The sequence below is a fragment of the Hemiscyllium ocellatum genome, chromosome 9 (genome assembly GCF_020745735.1).
Source record: "Hemiscyllium ocellatum isolate sHemOce1 chromosome 9, sHemOce1.pat.X.cur, whole genome shotgun sequence".
NCBI lineage: Eukaryota > Metazoa > Chordata > Chondrichthyes > Orectolobiformes > Hemiscylliidae > Hemiscyllium > Hemiscyllium ocellatum.
This window is the reverse complement of record NC_083409.1, coordinates 28543680-28566281: the sequence shown is the minus strand read 5'-3', so window position 1 is coordinate 28566281 and position 22602 is coordinate 28543680. Positions and strand designations below refer to the sequence as shown.

At 38.5% G+C, this 22602-nt stretch overlaps 1 protein-coding gene across 4 annotated transcripts in view; it reads left to right on the top strand.

The window, feature by feature from the left end:
• ralgps2 (Ral GEF with PH domain and SH3 binding motif 2) overlaps positions 1 to 22602 on the top strand; it is a 431788-nt gene that overhangs the window by 388513 nt on the left and 20673 nt on the right. For 3 of the 4 annotated variants that reach the window (XM_060830098.1, XM_060830096.1, XM_060830097.1), the window contains 3 exons: positions 312 to 389; positions 1492 to 1597; positions 21137 to 21229. In XM_060830098.1, the coding sequence (XP_060686081.1) occupies positions 312 to 389; positions 1492 to 1597; positions 21137 to 21229 (277 nt within the window). The remainder of the gene's footprint in view (positions 1 to 311; positions 390 to 1491; positions 1598 to 21136; positions 21230 to 22602) is intronic. The other variant, XM_060830099.1, reaches the window with a different exon arrangement.

The window sequence follows — 22602 nt, the reverse complement described above, 5'->3', positions numbered from 1 at the left end:
GCAAAAAAAATGCTTAATTAATATTGCATCCTTATCCTGAGGAGAAAACTGGAGCCTACTGTGACACTGAGTTGATTCAGAATGCTAGTTACTGAAACTTGGAAGCTCAGAACCTCTGCTCTTCACCTCTACCCCAAGTATTAGAGGCAGAACTGGAGAAGAGCCTCACCACAAGAATCTGTAAATTACTCCAAATGTTTAATTTACTTGACTTTGGAGAGGCTCCATGCAATGTAAAAGTCAAAATTATGACAACCAAGAGAATATTTTGAACATTGCTTTACTTTCAAAGTGATAATAAATTTCTGCAGGAACCGGTTCTATTATTCTCTCTGCCCAGTGGCACGGGCTGGAAGGAATGGCTGTCGAAGCCACATGAAGGCCCACAGGTAATGATCTCTTTTCTAAAGGGGGCAGATGGCATACTTCTGTCCAAGGTGTATAATCTGGTGAAGGGAACACTAACCCACATGATTAAATCTGTTTTCTCTCTCTTAAATCAGTTTACTAATGCAGTGATATTTTTCAAAATTTGCAGTAGCTTTCATTTTAGCCATTTAAATTATGCCTACATCTGTCTATAAGTGTTTTAGTATATGATGTGTCACCATCTAATGATTTCTTGTGCTGAAGAGAATGAAATGTTACTGCAACCATTGACTCAGCAGTTCAATAATAGAGATATTTAATACCAGAAACCTATTATTGTACATCGTTTGACAATAAATTTCCACCTCCAAATTTTGCTTCAGGATTTTATTCACAAAAATTGTTGTTGTTGACAGATAACCTTCTTGTTAACCCAATTCCATACACACTCATTTTATAGCAGAGATGACTTGAGAAGGAACAAGCTGATTCAATGGAGGTTGACATTTAGTTTCTCAATTCCCTCAGCTAATGATGATAGAAGTGCTGCATGAAGTCATTGTATACCAAGACTCATTGATCATAGTTAACCTTATAAAGTGAAATGTTGGAACAGGAAAAAGTGAAGGCAAATGTAAAAGTATATATACACATATCATATATAATAATGATTACAGGTGTTTACTGCGTGGGAGGTTTAATAGCTTCCCAAATTGTGACAATCTAAATCATAGTCAGCCCTATTGTCTTTCAGAGAAAAATGTTTATGCAGCAGTACTGTCCAAAGTCTTGTTAAAGCATACAATGTAAAGTGAAAGTTTAAAACATGTTTCAAAATTAGTATGTAATCTTTAACAAACTATAATACTTCTTCTAATTTCCCGAGACAGGTGATATAAAACGTCAATAGTTAAATTCAAATGAAACTACTTTTGTATGGCTTGTATTGTGAGCTTTCTCGAAAAACGGCACAGTAAACTTGGACTTTGTTCTTATATACTTTAATTAAGACATGCAAACATGGTGTGTTGTAGATTGAAACTTATGTAGAATACCCTTCTGATTCTCAGGTTTGCTGTATTGTGCCAGTATTTAATCGCCATGCTTTTGATTTTATTTTAGTTCTGTGGAATCTGAGGAACTGGCAGTAAACCTCTTTCCAGGCACTGTGACAATTCAAGGAGTTTTGAGAAGAAAGACTCTTCTGAAAGAAGGCAAAAAACCTACAGTAAGGAATGATTTCAATAATGTTGTTTGTTGGCAGTAGAAGCGCTGATGCCTGATTTATACAACAAAATGAGTGATATAGTACAAGAGTTTCATCGTATCTGACTTCAGCCATTCAGTATTTCCTCCCTGCATAATTTTGTTTTGTAGCCAAAGGTGTAAGTACATAATTGATTAGCTATTCCATTCTGGATTACATGTATTCCCAGGAAAAGCCATATCGAGTACGTGACAGAATAAATGTTTGACACAGATGAATTTGAGTGATAAAGGAAATCATTATTAGACTATCCAATTGGATGAGGTTGATTTATGATGTGGCTATTAGTGGTGTTCTGATTTAAATTTGAATTTGTTCTTGTTCGGCCTTCATTTTATGTTCAATAAACGTAGCAATTTCATGTTGAATTGGTAGGTAACTTTTAACAAGCTATAATGCTTCTGAACATGAATTCTGAAGAGGAATATCCAACATCTATTACTGTTTTGACATAAATAGACTGAAAGCCCTAAAAGTACTTACATTTTGTTCAGTAGTGGAACAGTACAAATCAGCCATAAACTTGAGAAGAATCTGAACCTGTAGCAACTGTTTTGTTCCAAAAGTGCTGGATTTTTTGACAAATGAATAATAGTGAAGAATGTTAGTGCATTATTATGTTATGGGCAAGACCAACCTCCTCAAAATATGTCAAGGAAATAGCCTACACCCTAAATCTTTCTTATTTTAAAGACAAGTGCCAGGTGTTACATTCCAGATGCAATTCAATTAGTCAAACTACCAATCTTCAAGCAAAACGCACTTTATTCATACACTATAAATAAAAAAACAACAAAAGAAAGAATTAGAATAACTTAATTCTAATGGAAAACTTAACAGAATAATAGATTATATAACTATTAAACAGTAACTGTTCCAGTATTGTAACATCCCATAAACATATCCTGGCAAAGGCAAATTTAGTAAAATAGATTGTCTCACGTACAATTCTCTAGCTAGGAGGAAAGACATAAAGAAAAAACTCTGTGTTAGAGAGAGAAGCAGCAGGGAATGATGTACTGCAGCTTCAAGATCCACTGTTTAAAAATGCAACAGATCAGCAGCAACAATTACCACAGCAGCAGCACTACCCATGGCAACAATTCTCCAGAGAAGTAATTTCACCTCCGAATCATGCAGACCCCAGAGCAAAAGCCAAGAATAATCGCGTATACACCATTAGAAGGCTTGAATATTTTAAAAATTGTATCTGAAGCGTTTGTTGTGTCAAACTTGGAATGAATTAGAAAGAATGAACTTCTTTTTGCCCATCTGTGGTAATCTTCTGAATGAACTTGTGTGCTTGGTTTTGCTTAATGAAAGGGAGAAACAGTAGACATCTTGGTGATAATGATGCAGATCTGATGTAGATACTGTCAAGTTCAGAATAATAATGGTGGGGGATCAGATGTGGGATTTGAGATTTAATTCTGCTTTACAGGGTACGAAAAGTTTGCAAATAGAGGTTCAACCTCAATGAGAATTGAGAAGGCAAGATGGAGTCATTGGCAGGGAAGTCGATACAAAGTATTTACGAACAACGGGAGAAAATTTGATTTATCCAAAACTTGAAAGGTAGCTGATTGGAGCTTAGAGGAATGACAGAGGTGGGGAAGCTCTGTCTTTAGCATATAAATGGAAACTCACCCTTTTCCTACACAATCATTGAAGAGTATTGTGAATGTATATTACAGCATTGGTTTGATTTTTCTGGATGGATGAGCTAACATAATCTGTATCATGACATTTGTAAAAAGAAGTGATTAAAGTATTCAATATTGCGTCAGACTTGTACTCATTCTGGTATATTTATTCATAGACTTTTCTTTCAAAATACTTTGAGGGAACTTCCAAATTTACAACTGAAAGTGGAAAAAATGCTTTATTATTGACTTCTGTGGAGTTGTTCAGTCATAGGTGTTGAAGTTGTCATCAGTTTCCTGGTTGATTAGCAGCCGTTGCCAACGGAAATATGTTCTCAGTTTTTCCTGGAACATATGACTTTTAACGAAAAATGACTTAAAGTGAAAGCAAAGTGCATAGAAAAAAGCATTCCTTCATTTGCTTATAATGCCTATGATGTTTCTAATGTTTGTTATTACCTGAGTTTGGAGTTTTGTTTGTAATGTACAAAAACATTTGAATCTCTTATTGCAAGTACTTGTTAGATGACCGCTGCACTGAAGAACAGAAGAAAAGAAATCAAGTTTGAGATTCAGGATATGGGCTCACTAATGTATACTGAATGATATGTGAATATCTGCAAAGAAGTGTTCGTACAAAAGGAAGCTGCATATGGGACGTGCTGAACAACAGATTGATAAAGCAGGTTAGGTTAAATGGCAGTTCAAGTTATTTAATAATTGAATGCCTGCAGAGCAGATAATAGATGATTGCAAGAGGCAAAGAGCTGGGTAGACGATAGTTCACAAAAGAAATTGCAAACAGAGAAGCCCTGGTTTTGCATTTCTAATTTAGGAGCAGTGTCATTTAGTATTGTTAATTCATTCTTGATAGAAATATGTTGAAATTCCTACCTAATGGAAAACATGTCACATTTGAAAAGCAAAATACTATAGTTATTGGAAATCTGAAATAAAACAGAGAATGCTAGGAATACTCAGCACGTTAGGCAGCATCTGTAGAGAGGATACAGTCTTGATGTTTCATGTTCATGATCTTTCATCAGAACTGGTAAGTGTCAGAGATGTAACAGGTGTTTTAGTACACAGGGATAGAAAGAGATCAGTTGAAGTGTGTTAGATAAAGAACAAAAGGCCTGTGATAGGATGGAACAGTGGGGATGTAGTTATTGTAAGAAGGTCAGAGAGCTGGACCTCATCGAATATGATCTGGTCTAATCAAGAAGCCCTGGCTGACATATAACGAGAGATATTAACATGCTTGTCTCTGTATGAGGCAATATCATAGTCAAGGGTTGTTCATGTGTAAATAAAGGCTGACTTGGTGATAGGATATTAGCCTTTCTGGAGTTATTTCAGTAGTGACAACAGTGAAGCAAGATCCTGTAGCAGTTATCTGAGAGTTGGGTTAAGCATTTCTTGCATCATGCTGTTTTTTGGGAAGATTGACTCATTTGACTTTGCCATCAAGGGCTGGTCCCAGTATGTGGAAAAACTGCGCTATTTTTTTCTGGGCAAAAAGCACTTTTAGTAGACAAAAAGCAAGTAATTTTTCTGACAACCTTCGGAGCTGCAGCTTTTTCTATCATTTGGACCCTAACTTTCCCTGAGGCACCAGATACTAAAACCTTTCAAGAATTGATTGACATAGTTAAGGAATATTACAATGCCAAGCTGCCTCTAATTCTGAGACGCTATCGCATGACTCAGCAATTTGAAAACTGGGGAATTGTATCTGGATTTTTGACTAGGTTAGGACGACTGTCAGAAACATGTGAATATGGTTTAACCCTTAGTGAGATGCTGAGACTGTCTTGTATGTGAGATAATTATGTAACTGTGCAAAAATCAAGCTAGCTGAAGTCCAACTGAACTTCAAATAGGCACTACAACTTCTTTATCATTGGAAAATGCGGCAAATGGAGTTGCAGGGTATTCTGATGAATGTGGACACTTGCGGCAGTCTGTATGAGCTTGGAGAACACCACTTGAGTGCAGTCAATTGCATAGACTCACTGAGGACATATCCTCATCAAAGGGACTTGAGGACAGCTCACAGCAAAACCCTAAAACAAAGCCATTCCTCAGCCAAATGGTTCAAATTTCCTTCAGGATCCTGGCCAGCAAGCTATTGTAGTTGCTGCAGATATGCAGATTCAAGACAGCATAAGAGTCCTATTTGACCTAAACTGAGTAATAGCCCAGTGTCCAGGAGAGTTAATATCTGGATTAGAACATTAAATGGCTTAGCAGTGTCAAAGTCAGAACCAATCAAGATAAACTTCAGTTCCATCAACAAGCAAACCCAATATACCGGCCAATACAACAAACTGCCATAACCGGCAACCTGAAGCAGCAGAAACGGAGCCAAATAAATTTCAGAAGAGACAGTCTAGCAGCACTTCACAGGAAGCTCCAAAGCACTGAAGATGTCACCTAAAATTTCTCTTTACTGTTAGGTTTACTTGCTTGACCAATATCTCAGGCTTAGTTTGTAGCTGAGGCTTGACATGAATCAAGAGTCTAGAGAAGGTAATAGCAGAATTATTACCAACTGCTGTGTACAAAAATAGAGGTAAAGATAGTGTTGCGGAATTGTTGAACTTATTACAAAATCTGAAAGGGAGACTGAAGAGTCTGATCGAAAGATGAGATGCTGTTCCTTGAGTTTACATTGAGCTTAATTCGAAGAATGCGAGAGGCCATGGTCAGTAAAAACACAATTAAAATGAAAAGTGAATTTTTTCATGCCTCATGAGTGGGGAAATGATGAGATGAGAAACCTGACTGGCCTCAGTACAGATCTAGATTTTCCAGACCTTATAAGACCTTATATAGTGTCCGTTATTTTAGTTCAAAATCCCAACAAGTTTGTTATATAATGAATTACTCCCTGTGCTGCCAACTGCACCTGCTGCTGTTCTTGTCTCAGACCTAAGTCTCAATCAAATTTGCCACAGAACTCCGAAGCTAAAATTCAGAATTCTAACTTGTCTCCCAAGCCTTTAGAAAATATTTGCAGATAATTGACAATGTTGATAATGCTGATTCAGCTGCAGAGGCTGAAACCATTTAATATTTCCTCTTGTTAACCACCATTCCTTCTTCCATTCACCTCATCTTAGATATTGGATTTTTTTCCCTATTTATAAAAATTTCTACATCGATCATTCATACACTCCAATGTTTGAAATATTTTGTGATTTCTTGGCTTGTTTTCATGCACAAAACTTGGGATACTAATTACAGATCAAGTTTCCATTACCCACCTGAGACTACCTCCTGCATAACAACAATTAATCAAGGCCTCATTATAGAGTCATAGAGATGTACAGCATGGAAACAGACCCTTCGGTCCAACCCGTCCATGCCGACCAGATATCCCAACCCAATCTAGTCCTACCTGCCAGCACCTGGCCCATATCTCTCCAAACCCTTCCTATTCATATACCCATCCAAATGCCTCTTAAATGTTGCAATTGTACCAGCCTCCACCACATCCTCTGGCAGCTCATTCCATACACGTACCACCCTCTACGTGAAAACGTTGCCCCTTAGGTCTCTTTTATATCTTTCCCCTCTCACCCTAAACCTATGCCCTCTAGTTCTGGACTCCCTGACCCCATGGAAAAGACTTTGTCTATTTATCCTATCCATGCCCCTCATAATTTTGTAAACCTCGATAAGGTCACCCCTCAGCCTCCAACGCTCCAGGGAAAACAGCCGCAGCCTGTTCAGCCTCTCCCTGTAGCTCAGACCCTCCAACCCTGGCAACATCCTTTAAATCTTTTCTGAACCCTTTCAAGTTTCACAACATCTTTCCGATAGGAAGGAGACCAGAATTGCACGTAATATTCCAACAGTAGCCTGACCAATGTCCTGTACAGCTGCAACATGACCTCCCAACTCCTATACTCAATACTCTGACCAATAAAGGGAAGCATACCAAACGCCTTCTTCACTATCCTATCTACCTGCGACTCCACTTTCAAGGAGCTATGAATCTGCACTCCAAGGTCTCTTTGTTCAGCAACACTCCCTAGGACCTTATCATTAAGTGTATGAGTCCTGCTAAGATTTGCTTTCCCAAAATGCAGCACCTCACATTTATCTGAATTAAACTCCATCTGCCACTTCTCAGCCCATTGGCCCATTTGGTCAAGATCCTGTTGTAATCTGAGGTAACCCTCTCCGCTGTCCACTACACCTCCAATTTTGGTGTCATCTGCAAACTTACTAACTGTACCTCTTATATTCGCTTCCAAATCATTTATGTAAATGACAAAGTAGAGGGCCCAGCACCGATCCTTGTGGCACTCCACTGGTCACAGGCCTCCAGTCTGAAAATCAACCCTCCACCACCACCCTCTGTCTTCTACCTTTGAACCAGTTCGTATCCAAATGGCTAGTTCTCCCTGTATTCCATGAGATCTAACCTTGCTAATCAGTCTCCCATGGGGAACCTTGTCGAACGCCTTAATGAAGTCCATGTAGATCACATCTACTGCTCTGCCTTCATCAATCTTCTTTGTTACTTCTCCAAAAGTGAGACATGATTTCCCACGCACAAAGCCATGTTGACTATCCCGAATCAGTCCTTGCCTTTCCAAATACACGTACATCCTGTCCCTCAGGATTCCCTCCAACAACTTGCACACCACCGAGGTCAGGATCACCGGTCTATAGTTCCCTGGTTTGTCTTTACCGCCCTTCTTAAATAGTGGCACCATGTTAGCCAACCTCCAGTCTTCCGGCACCTCACCTGTGACTATCGTTGATACAAATATCCCAGCAAGAGGCCTAGCAATCACTTCTCTAGCTTCCCACAGAGTTCTTGGGTACATCTGATCAGGTCCTCGGGATTTATCCACTTTTAACCATTTCAAGATATCCAGCACTTCCTCGTCTGTAATCTGGATATTTTGCAAGATGTCACCATTTATTTCCCTGCAGTCTATATCTTCCATATCCTTTTCCACAGTAAATACTGATGCAAAATATTCACTTAGTATCTCCCTCATTTTCTGCGGCTCCACACAAAGGCCGCCTTTCTGATCTTTGAGGGGCTTTATTCTCTCCCAAGTTACCCTTTTGTCCTTAACATATTTGTTAAAACTCTTTGGATTCTCCTTAATTCTATTTGCCAAAGCGATCTCATGTCCCCTTTTTGCCCTCCTGATTTCTCTCTTAAGTATACTCCTACTTTCTTTATACTCTTCTAAGGATTCACTCGATCTATTCAGTCCATACCTGACATATGCTTCCTTCTTTTTCTTAACCAAACCCTCAATTTCTTTAGTCACCCAGCATTCCCTATACCTACCAGCCTTCCCTTTCACCCTGACAGGAATATACTTTCTCTGGATTCTTGTTATCTCATTTCTGAAGGCTTCCCATTTTCCAGCCATCCCTTTACCTGTGAACATCTGCCTCTCATCAGCTTTCGAAAGTTCTTGCCTAATACTGTCAAATTGGCCTTTCTCCAATTTAGAACTTCAACTTTTAGATCTGGTCTATCCTTTTCCATCACTATTTTAAAATGGATAGAATTATGGTCACTGGCCACAAAGTACTCCCCCACTGACACCTCAGTCACCTGCCCAGCCTTATTTCCCAAGAGTAGGTCAAGTTTTGCACCTTCTCTAGTAGGTACATCCACATACTGAATCAGAAAATTGTCTTGTACACACTTACGAAATTCCTCTCCATCTAAACCTTTAACACTATGGCAGTCCCAGTCAATGTTTGGAAAGTTAAAATCCCCTACCATGACTACCCTATTATTCTTACAGATAGCTGAGATCTCCTTACAAGTTTGTTTTTCAATTTCCCTCTGACTATTGGGGGGTCTATATTACAATCCCAGTAAGGTGATCATCCCTTTCTTATTTCTCAATTCCACCCAAATAACTTCCCTGGATGTATTTCCGGGAATATCCTCCCTCAGCACAGCTGTAACACTATCCCTTATCATAAATACCACTCCCCCTCCTTTCTTGCCTCGCTTTCTATCCTTCCTGTAGCATTTGTATCCTGGAACATTAAGCTGCCAGTCCTGCCCATCCCTGAGCCATGTTTCTGTAATTACTATCAAATCCCAGTCCCATGTTCCTGACCATGCCCTGAGTTCATCTGCCTTCCCTGTTAGGCCCCTTGCATTGAAATGAATGCAGTTTAATTTATTAGTCCTACCTTGTCCGTGCCTGCCCTGACTGTTTGACTCACTTCTGTTCTCAGCTGTGCCCATGTCAGATCGATGTCTTTCCTCACTATCTCCCTGGGTCCCACCCACCCCCCAAACCTTACTAGTTTAAATCCTCCCATTCAGTTCTAGCAAATTTCCCTGTCAGTATATTAGTCCCCTTCCAATTTATATGCAATCCGTCCTTCTTGTACAGGTCACGTCTACCCCAAAAGAGATTCCAATGATCCAAAAATGTGAATCCTTCTCCCATACACCAGCTCCTCAGCCATGCCTTCATCTGTTCTATCCTCCTATTCCTGCCCTCACTAGCTGTAACACTGGGAGTAATCCAGATATTACTACCCTTGAGGACCTCCTTTTTAAATTTCTGTCTAACTCTCTGTAATCTCCCTTCAGAATCTCAACCTTTTCTCTTCCTATATCATTGGTTCCAATGTGAACAATTACCTCCTGCTGGCCCCTCTCCCCCGTGAGAACATTCTGCACCCTCTCGGAGACATCCTTGATCCTGGCACCAGGGAAACAGACACCATTCTGCTTTTTCTTTGCTGCCCACAGAAACGTCTGTACCTCTGACTACAGAATCCTCTAACACAATTGATTTCTTGGAAGCCGGCATACCCTTCGTTGCATTAGAGCGAGTCTCAATACCAGAAACTTGGCTTTTCGTGCTATATTTCCCTGAGAATCCATCACCCCCTACATTTTCCAAATGGGTATATCCACAAAAGACTCCTGCACTAGCTGCCTACCTCTCTTACCTTTCCTGGAGTTAACCCATCTATGTGACTATATCTGAGACTTTCTCCCTTTCCTATAACTGCCATCCATCACATACTGTTGCTGTTGCAAATTCCTCATCGTTTCTATCTGTCTCTCCAACCGATCCACTTGATCTGATAAGATTCGCATCTAACAGCATTTATGGCAGATATAATCCACAGTAACCCTTAAACTCTCTTTAACTCTCACATCTGACAAGAATTACATAGGCCATTTTTGCTCCTTCACAATCTCCAGACCCAGAAAATAACACCGTCTTATTCCTCTACAAACACTGCCCCAGGTTAAATTAATAGCTATGGCTTATATTTTAAGCTTAATCAAGAGACTTATCTCCAAAAACATATAATCAAGAAAGAATCCACTGTACCCACTCCTGCAGCCTTTCTATTGGTCAGACTTTAATCAACAAATAATTTATCTGATTCTGTGCTGTGAACTTCGCCCAACAATTCCTCCAAGATTAGTTGTGAATTTCACTGTTTGTTAATTTTTCCCAGATGCACTCCGATGTCCAGTGATATACGAAATCAAACAGCAAAGGCGGAAACTGTGCAGGTTTTCTCTCTCTCTCTTCTGCACTGCCCTCACCATGTGCTTCCTTTGTCTGCTCTTCTCCCTTTTAAAACTGCTGTTGTTTTGATTTTTTTTTCCAAAGTTCCAAAACAATGCAACAGCATATAAAACAGTAATTGCTGCTCCTGGGATTCGAGGAAATCACCTCCAACACCTAAAAAACCTCAAAAAAAGGAGCAGCTCTTACAGCCAGAAATTTTTCCTGTCCTCCATCTTGGATGACCCAAAATCCCCTCCTATTATGTTTTAGTATATTTTATCTGTTAATTCAGACAGTGAAAATCACACATAAAAATGGCACACAAATTTCATATGCACTCAGAAATCAACTGAAAATTTCTGTGTAATGTTATTTTAAAAACATTCCTTATGGCAAAATATTTCTATTCAAACTTAATTTTTCCTACTAATTGGAGAATAAATTGTTTATCAGCCGATGTTGTTAGGTATTTAAGTACTTGTATTATGGTGATCACAAAATAGGCACTTTGTTTAACACACTACCATTTTTAAAACTTGAGTTCATATATTCACGTAGCATCGATGCAAGTTGTTTCTCAATCGTGTTGATCTTTATATTAGAAGTTTCCTTCTCCACCTTTGCACTCTGCCTCCTTGTTACATTTTGTAGGCTAAACACTACACAAGATAGAATCATAGAATCCCTACAGTGCAGAAAGAGGCTATTCGGCCCAATGAGTCCACACTGACCTTCCAAAGAGCATCCCACCCAAACCCAGTACCCTACCCTATCCATGTAACCCCACATTTACCATGGCCAGTCTACCTTACCTGCACATCTTTGGACTGTGGGAGGAAACTAGAGCACCCAGAGGAAGCCCACACATACACAGGAAGAATGTGCAGACTCCTCACAGACAGTCCCCTAAGGCTGGAATTGAACTCGGGTCCCTGGCAGCCGTTCTAAATGCAGAGCCACTGTGCAGCCCATACATTTTTTCCAATTATCACACAAGTATTTGTCTTCAGGAAAAATTAAAGAATAAATCTCCTTTTTATTTATTTGTCATTGCACACAACAAAAGAAAATATATATCATTTCACTGATCAGAGTGGGGCTTTTGATGACTGCTTAAGGGTGAACAGGGTTTCATACTTCTATCACTTATATCAATCATTCCACCCCTAAACCACGCGCAAACCCCCCCTCACTTCTCGAATCCATCAACCATATAGACTTCCTCAGATAATGCTACCAACTAAAATTAATTCAACGATCAGCAATGTTTTATAAATTTCTTGAGCAGAGATCTGAATTCTCGGGCTACTTTGACTTGTTAATCTTTTTAAACATCTTTTGCTATATAGTTTAGTAAAACCATTCCAGTTCAGTGTTATTTTATTCCACTGTAGTGTCCAACACACAGCTTAATCAAGATCTTCAAATTCTGCCAATAGCAAGGGAATGAAAACAGTCCAGATAGTTGATTATAATCATTAACAACAAAGCTACTCCTTGTGGTCCAAGTTGAAACCATTTGGCAACTCGTGTTAAACATCATAAAATAAACTTGTGAGACTGGAGGAATTCAGTCTACATCCTCTCTAAGGAATCATCAGATGGCTGTTTAGTGGTTTAAGCCTTTCTTAACAGGCAAAGATTAATGAAATTCAACCAAAGGGGTTGACAATAAGAAAATTTTCAGCCCTTGCAACTATGAATTGTCAGAAAGCAGGTCTTACGCAGTCCGGGTAACCAACATATTAATCAACCTTGACATACGTTAGAAACCTATCTCTGAATCAAATTGGTTGATATTCAGACCCCAAATGACAAGGAAGTATATGGGAAAATTAGAATACTGAAATAAAAGAAAAACTTATCTGTTCTTCTGACCAATCAAAATGTATGTGCAGATAATCACAGTTTATCATCCAAATTGCTACCTATATTAGCATAAAACTAATTTATTAAAAAAACATTGTGACCACTTGGAATATTTTGCTCACTGATATTAACTATATCATGAAATTCCACTGAGTTCTTGTATTAATATTAGCACTTCAGTCCAAAATACCTCTGAACAGGGGAAAAGAGCTCAGAGAGGTTGTTTGTGCAAAGTTTAACTAACTGAAATCAACAGCTTTAGCAGCCTTCATCTCTGAATGTTGCATTATAAAAACTAAAGTTATACAGTACCACCATTTAGCTTGTTTCTTTTCATTGAAATTTTATCACTGCATTCTCGCTACTTTCTGGGACAGTTTAAAACTCATCTTGCTCCGTCTTGCTTCATTTGTAAAATCATTTACAGCTTAGTGTTCAATTCATAGAGCTCCTAAAAGCAGTCCTGAAATTCCTTCAGATGTAGCATGAGATTGCAAAACCTGTTGCACTGATCTGAAAAGTTGTGTCCTCGCATGTTATTGGCAACAACCATTTATTTTGTAGAAATATCTCACTGAGCAGCTCACCTGTTCAGCTAAGAATTTGTATCTGCAACCTACAATTAGACCAATGCAAGTTTCACTGTTCTGACAGTAAGTTCAGATTTTCACTTCTTGCTCTTTGTAGGCAAGTGTTTAACTGCAATTTTTATACATCTCTGCATAAAACAAGCTAAGAACTAATAGAGTTTAATCATATCTGGAGCACCACTACGATATGATGCCAGATAGATCGTCCATTCCATTCAACAAGATTTGACTAAGCTTTTGAATACCTGACCTAATATCTACTCTTTTGGCTCAGGTGTCAAATTTAATTTGACAACACTCCAGTGTTGTGTTAAGGGTTATGTTAAGGGTATTCTATATATGCAAGTTGTTGAGTGAGTGAAAAAGTTTAAAGATTGCAAAAGTTGAAATGAATCCATTTTTTAATGCACTGCTCAAACCACAGTAGGCCTAATGAGATACATTGCCAAGTGATACTTCAGTGATTTATAGAACACAAATAATGGTGGTAGTTTGAATTCTATGACAGAAATTCAGGAAGGATCATATGGAAATAATAATGAGAACTTTTGATTACACTTTAACTAAAATATATTCATTTTATATGAAACTATACAATTTTTGAAGTTGAGGAAAAGTACACACAGTGATACTGGCTGTTGTCCTTTGTTCTCAATTTTTTTTAACTGCAATGGGAAAAAGAGTAAATTTCCTTGTCCGCAGAGAACAAAGAAAACAGATGTTCTATAGATCAGAACTGCATCCTTTCGAATGATCTTTGTAAGCTGATTTTGATGGCTTTTTGCAAACTTCAAATTCTCCAACATTTTTAGTCAATATTTCATAATTTGTTTAACAAACTGAGTTTGTCCTTTTTTTGTTCAATTTTCTTCCCGTTCTCTTTGTCTGAAGTCAGTGCTCCTGCAATACTAAGGCCAACTGGTCAATTGTCACTTACTGAGTCAAAATCACCTCCAAAACTCAGTGTATTGAGTATCACATGTCAACCCAGTTCTGTTTTCATCCAATATCACACACAAACCCGAGAAAGCAGAAATTCAGGGGTAGTTTAAAAAAATCAAGTGCAGAAGTAGTACATGATCCTTTTCCTTTCTCATCCCAACAGATATTGCAAATCCTTTCTAATATCACCCCAGCTACAAAATCACATTATTTTCTTTTTGAAATAAAATTTGAATAATATTTTTAATGTGCTATTTCTTCATCAGTTGCAACACTGTGAGCTATGTGTTTCAAATATTCTTCCAAAATCTCTCCATGAATTTCATTGTCATGATCACATCAGAGTTATGCTCAGAGTGGTCCATAAACTGCAAATGTTTAAAGCTCACTTAGCTTCCTTTCAGTTTTTTGAATATTTCAATGTATAAATAACCAATGGCAAAGTTTTAGTTTGAACAAGATTGAAGTTAGTTTATTACAAGATTTGTGAAAATTATGAAGTTGAAGGATGCTGGGATTAGATAAAATATTGATATAAGTTCAAAATAGACAAAAGATAGTTGCAGAGGTGAAAGCAAGAAGAGGAACATCTGTGTGAAACTTAAATAAGGGCAATTACAAAGGAAATGATGACAGAGCTAGTTGGACTGGAGTACAAATCAGCAAAGACAGTTGACAAACAATGGCAGATATTTAAGAAAATAGTTCATGGCTTATAGCAAAGCCATGTCATAGCAAGGAAAAAGGATTTTAGGAAGGGAATAAGCCAAGCGTGGTTAAGAATAGCATCAACTTGAAAGGAAAAAATACTATTTGGCAAAGGTTAGTGTTGACCTAAAGAATTGGGAAAGCTTTAACAACCAACAAAAGACTATGAAAAAATAATAGTAGGGCAGAATAGGATTTGAAGATAAACTCGCCAGTAATATCAAAACTGTGAGCAAGAGCTTATTTGAACATATATAAAGGTAAAGCGAAGTTAATGTGAACATAGGCCTCGTTGAGATCAAAGTTGTGGAAATAATAATGGAGAACCAGGAAAGTGCAAATGAGTTGAATAAATACTTTGCACCAACTTTACAGTAGAAGTCACTAATAGCATTCCAAAAATACTAAATAATCAAGGGTCAGAAGAAAGAGAGAAAATAAAAAAAACTATCATGAGAGAAAATGTGCCAGAGAAACTAATGAGGCGAAAAACAACTAGTCCCCTGGAACTGATGAGATGCATCCTCAGACATTAAAGGTCGTAGCTACAGAGTTTGTGGGTACACTGATAGTAATCTTTCAAGAGTCCTGAGATTCTAGAAAAGCCCCAGAGGATTGGAAACTGCCAATTACACCTCAATTACATTAAAAACACCTTTACTTAAAAAGGAAGAAAACAAACAGGTAACGTAGGCAAGTTAACTTACCAACTGCTGTTGGGAAAATGTTGGAGTCTATTATAAATGGTGCAATAGCAGAGCATTTAGAAATAAATAATATCTTCAAGCAATGTCAGTATGGTTTTGTGAAGAGGAAATCATACCTGACAAATTTATTAGAATTCTTTGAGGAGGTAGCAAGCAGGACAGATTAAGGGAATCAGTGTGTAATGATATATTTGGATTTTCAGAAAGTATTTGATAAGGTACCACACGATAAGAGCGCATGGTACTGGAGATAAGATATTAGGCCTGGTAAACAATTCCTTACTAACAGAAGACAGAGAGTTGAGATAAAGAAGACATTGTCAGATGGCAACCCATTACTAATGGAGTGCCTAGAGATCAGTGCTGGGGCCACAATTACTTACAATATATATTAATGACTTGGATGAGGAAAGTGAATGTACTATGACCAAGATTGTGAATGATAGAAAAATAGTTGGGGAGGCATGTAGTGATGAAGACACAGAGTCTGCAGAAGGATATAGACAGGTTATTGAGTGGGCAAAAACTTGGCAGCTGGAATATGATGTGAGGAAATGTGAGGTTATGCATTCAGAAAAAATAGTGGAGCTGAATGTTCTTTAATTGGCGAAAGACGTGAGAGAGAGAGAGAGCTACAGAACAGAGGGATTTGGGAGTTCTCATGCAATCATTACAAAATGCTAACATGCAGCTCAGCAGGTAATAGGAAAAGCAAACGGAATGTTGGCCTTCATTTGAAAGGGACTGGAGTATAAATGTAGAGAGATTTTGCTAAAATTACAAGGTTCTAGTCAGACCACAGCTGAAATACAGTGAACTGTTCTGAGTCTCTTATTTAAGGAAGATTATACTGGCATTGGAGGTAGTCCAAAGAAGGTTCAGTTGTTTGATACTGGGTATGAAGGGTCTGTCTTATGTTGGAAGGTTGAGTAGGCTAGATCTGTACCTATTGGAATTTAGAAGGATAAGATTCTTAAGATACTTGACAAGGTAGTTGCAAAAAGATTATTTCCCCTCGTTAGAGAGTCTAGGACCAGAGGACAGAATTTCGGAATAAGGGGTAACACATTTAAGACAGAGATGAGGGGGAGTTTCTTCTCTCAGAAGGTAGTCAATCTAGTATTTTTTTTACTGCAATGGACGGTAGGCTGTCCACTGATTGGACTCCTCCAAAAACAAAGGAAACTGGTATGGTTGTTGAATTCCAATCATCTCAGCCCCAGGACATCACTGGAAGAATTTCTCAGAATAGTTTCCTAAGCTTAACCATCTTCAGTTGATTCACCTGTGAATCCCTCCATGATAAAATCAGAAATGAGAATGTTTGCTGATGATTGAGGTGTTCAGTACCATTTTCAACTCTTTGAATAACAAGACCAGGAAGACAGTCAAACTTGGCCTCATAAGTGTGAAGTAATATTCGGGTCATGCATGTCCCAAGCAATGACAATTTCCAATAAGAAAGGGTTTAATTATTTCGATTGCTAATTCCCCATTATCAACATCCTGGCAGTTTACCATTGACCAGAAACTGACTTTAATCAGCAACATTAATGCTGTGGCAGTAAGTGACTTCCTGATTCTCCAAAACCGGTATGGCAAAAGTCTTGAATGACCCGATGCCTCCATTAAGTGCAGCTCCAACAGCACTTGAAGCTCAAACACAATGCAGGAGAAACCAGCCCGCTTGGTCGACACTCCACTCACTGCCTTAAACATTCAGTCCCTCCACAACTGATGTATGGTGATTGTGGTGTATGCCCTCATAAGTGCTACTGTCTAAAAAGACCAAGAATTTAAAACAAATCAGTTTTCCAGTGAGCAAAGGAAAAGACTCTGAACAGCAAGTTTTGAGATTTTTACTGCAAAAAGTGAAGATAAATCAAATATAGCAACATGCCAATAAGGTAGTTTTGCATTAACACAATTGAAATGTGTTTTATAAAATCTTTTCACTGTGTGCCACACTTCTGGCAGACTTGTAATATTACAGCAACTGTTCCATAATCATTCCCAGTGCTCCAGCAGTCAATTTTTTTCCATTGTGCCAGGCTGAAAACAACCTTCCAGCATCCTTTGACAATCATTCCAGTCCCCATCTGCATTTTCCAGATTGAATTATCATCAGCAAGGAACATTTGGTGACTCTCAGTTCCTTAGATCACCTAGTGCTACACTGTCTGTTTATTTTTAACAGAAGCCACACCTTTACTGATTTCCAGCATTGCTATTCACATAAAACAGTTCACCTGCTTTCATGCAACAATAATGTCTTTGTCGCTGCATCTCAAAACATAGGTCCTTTTTTCCTTTGAAATACTGTAAAAAGAGATCTAAACTAGCAACACTTGTTTGCATAGATTTCTGTTTGACTTACTGTCCTCATGGTGATCAGATCACGTAAGACCATAAAACATGGGAGCAGAAATAGGCCACTCAGTCCATTGAGTTCAGTGATATAATGGCTGATCAGATAATTCTAAATTCCACTTTCCTTTTTCTTAAAACCCTTGATTCTCTTCCTGTTTAAAAATCTTATCAATCTCAGCCTTGAATATACTTAATGACCCAGGCTCAACAGCTCTCTGTGACAAAGAATTCCACAGATTCATTGTCCTCTGAGAGAATAAATTTCTTCTTGTATGTGTTTTAAATTTATTATCCCTTATTCTGAGATTATGCCCCCAGTCCAAAACTCTGCCACAAATATACCCCTCCCTGCCTCCCACAAGGACGTTCCTTTCACCAATCCTTGGTTTACATTAATCTCCCCACCTACCCTCCGAAACCCCAGATTCTTTCCCCTGCAGCTGTGAAAGATGTAAAACATGCCGGCACACCACCCCCTCCCCCCTCAACTCCATCCAGGGCCCTGAATACTCCTTCCAGGTGAGAGCAGTTCACCTGTCTCTCCTCCAACCTAGTTTACTGTATCTGGTGCTCCTGATGTGGCCTTCTCTACATCGGGGAGACCAAATATAAACTCGGCACATTTCACTGAGCTTCTCAGCTGGGCCTGCAGGGTCCGACCTGACCTCCCAGTCACTGCCCATTTTAATTCCCCTTCCCACTCCTTTTCCAACATGACCATCCTTGGCCGCCTCCATTGGCACAGCAAATCAGACCGCAAATTGGAGGAATAACATCTTATCTTCCACCTGTACAGCCTAAAGCCCAGAGGACTCAACATTGAGTTCTCGAATTTCATATAATCACCCTTCCTATCCCATGACTCCCTTTCCAGTCCTTCCCCCTCCCTTCCATTCCTCTGATCAAACCTTCCTTCTAGCTATCAACCAGATTCATTCCTCCTGTCAACCAACCAGGTCATATCCTCTACCTGTGTTCACCTATGCTGAAAATGTGTTGCTGGTTAAAGCACAGCAGGTTAGGCAGCATCCAAGGTACAGGAAATTCGACGTTTCGGGCTCTGGCCCGAAACGTCGAATTTCCTGTTCCTTGGATGCTGCCTAATCTGCTGTGCTTTAACCAGCAACACATTTTCAGCTCTGATCTCCAGCATCTGCAGACCTCACTTTTTACTGTGTTAACCTTTCCCTACCTCACCACCTCCCCCCTACATACCCCCTCTTTATCTGCAGCTCCCTTACACAAACCCCCAATCCTGAAGAAGGGTTACACCCGAAATGTTCACTTCTCCATCTCCTGGTGCTGCCTGGATTGCTGTGTTCTTCCAGCCTCCAGCTTGTCTAAATTAGATTCCAGCATCTGCATTCTTTTTTGACTCTAACAAAACGAGGGGAAGACAACTTTTCCACATGAATGTGTCTCTGAGTGAAAGGGTTTATCCAGAATTCTATGTTTTACTTTGTATTAAAGATAAATTTCAAAACATTACCATCTGTTAAAATTGAGCATTCATGACCAGATGCACTACAACAGCTCACTTTTTTCACCTTCCAAATCTATGAGCTCTATCACCAAGAATGTAATGGCTTCAGATGCATGAGAAATTGGCCACCTGCATGAGAAACCACAACATGGAGATCCGCCTTCAATCATGATTTGAAATTTACTCTCAATTACTTTACTGTCACTATGTTCGAATCCTAGAACACCTTTAACCATGTTGTCAGTACATCTATACCAGATGGCTTTGCCAGCAATGCTGAAATCCCATGACAGAATTTTTAAATATGAAGTTGTTTTAATGAATGTGCTGACTAATTCATGACGGATTGATTAAACTGTAGGTTACAGTCAGCCACTGTAATGGATCTCGAAAATTGTAAGTAAAGGCTTTATGGAACACTTTGCTAAAGTTTAAATTAATATGATGTGTGGAGCTATTTTGGTCACAATCTGTTGTCAGCTGATAACAGGTTGAACTTTTCAGTATTTTCTTTGAGCTTGTATGAGAGATATAATTTTGTATCTATCTGTCACAAAGGCAAAACTATCTACTTATAAAAGGAAAAAGACAATCATGTATCACTGTTCTTCTGACTTTAGCAACTTGATCTTTAAAGTACCCAAGATATTCCAGTTCGAACCCTGATAGAGACAACCTGGGAGTAGAATAACAGAGCACATTTTGTATAATTACAGGTTCTGTTGCTCCTTTTTATCATGAGCCTCACATATTGACATTTTTAAAATAATCTCCTTTCTTTTTGGATAAAGACAATAAATTCTGCATTTTATCTTATTTTTTAAAAATTGGTTTCAGATTTTCTCTCTCGTAAATTAATTATCTGAATTAGATGGCAAGTGGCTACCCTGACACCAAGAACCTGCATTTTTGATGGTTTTGCTGTGCATAATATTTAAAACACATTTCATGTGATACCATGGGAATGTGGTTTAACTTTAGTGTGCTAAGTTTCCTATTTAACATGATATTTCCATGTGGGGTCAGATCCAAGACAGTGTCCTCAGAACGAAATCACTTCTAAAACATAAGAGGGATGATGTTAGTAAAACTATACACCAAGGATTTTATTTCTTCTGGAGAATTTTTAAGAAATGTTGAGTTTTTTTTTAATCTGTATATGCTTTTAACCTTGTTATTCATATTATTTTCATGGTATATTCATACACAAATACTAACCTATTTTTATTTTAGCAAATGTTAATTAACTTTAGTCAAGTTATTTCAAACAATTTATGCAATGAAAGGTACATTGTATGATCTCAGATGCGACAATTATGAATTTTAAAAACTTGCCCAAGTACTGAAATAAGAGTGGAAAATAATAGCCCAAACACACAATTTTGCTGGAAATTGCATATACATAATTTAACTGAAAATGAGTTCTCTCCAGACTTCAAACATGTAAATCTCTGATTTCCATTGTTTATATTCACCACTGTATGTCATCTTTTTAATACGTATGATGTTCATTACTGAAATCAAAGTTGGTAGACTCACTAAAACAGCACCACCACCCACCTCATCTCCCCAACTCTCCAACCCCTACAATGAAAATTGGGAGATCATAACAGATTAGTTACTAGCTATGGTCTTTTTGTGTAGGTTGCATCGTGGACCAAGTACTGGGTGGCGCTGTGTGGAACAAAACTCTATTACTACTCAGCCAAATCCTTAAAACCAACAGAAAGAAAGCATGTAAGTACAACTGTTCCCAAAAACTGTTTGTTCTCAAGACTGGTTAGAATCCAATGAGAGCAATCTACACATTAAGCATAATCAGTCTTAGTCAATGACGGGACATATTCAATTGGAAAGTTTTATGTAATGGATTTTAAGCAATATCTCCTCCATTTCACGTTACATTGGCACAGTGTAACAGAACTAATATTTCTCATCAAAAAACTGAATACTATGAATTCTGGAAATTGGAAATAAAAACAGAAAATGCTGAAAAATGCTCAGTGAGTCAGATGGCATTTGAAGAGTGAGACAGTTAACATTTCAGATGTGACTATTCATCAGAACTGGGAAAAGTTCAACATTAAAATTGGTTAAGAGCGAGGGGTGGGTGGGACAAGGGCAAAAGGAAGATCTGTGATAGGATGAAAGACAGAAGCAAATGCATGACAGAAGAGTTAGTCTTCCAGGGCCGAAGGAAACAAATGCAAACTTCTCAATCATTTTATTCAAAGAACTAATAGACCTTTATCACCAGTATGTTGCACATCTTCATGATCCTTGTGGTGCAGTGGTCATGTTCCTAACTTTGAGCAAGGAGGCCCAAGTTCAAGTTCTGCCTCCTCCAGAGGTGTGCAATAACATCTCTGACCAGGTTCACTAAAAATTTCTGTAGCACATCTTGGTCTCAAATATAACCTGTTCTGCTGTAGAGTTGTCACTTGTATGTGTAAAATTTCAAAACTTGGATTTATATTGAGACTTCCAAGAACAAATTTGATTTTAAGGAATTTTTCCAGTGTATCATAGAATCCTTACAGTGTGGAAGCATGCCATTCAACCCATTGAGTCGACACACTGCCCCTGCGAAGAGCATCCCACCCAGACCCATCCCCTACATCTGTAACCCTGCATTTGCCATTGCTAACTCACCTCGTCTGCACATCCCTAAACAACAATGTCCAGTTCACCTAATCTGCACATCTTTGGAGTGTGAGAGGAAACTGGAGCACACAGAGGAAACCCACGCAGACACAGGGAGAACATACAAACTCCACACAGATAGTTGCTGTGGCTGGAATCGAACCTGGGTCCCTCGCGCTGTGAGGCAGCAGTGCTAACCACTGAGCCACCATATCGGCCAAGTGGTATATCATTTCAAATCAGTAAATTTCTCAAGTTTAGGTGAATTATCTGATTATGTCAGTTAACAGGCCGTTGTTCTAAAATTTGGAAATTAATTCAGAATTTTACTCTACTTTCATGTCACTGAGAAAAGCACTGACAATCATAAAGACGTTCTGTCACTGGAACTTTGTGATAGTCAAAGCTGGGCAATTTTGTTTTAAATCTGTGTGAGGATTGCCACTTGATCTTTCACTGCAGCTATT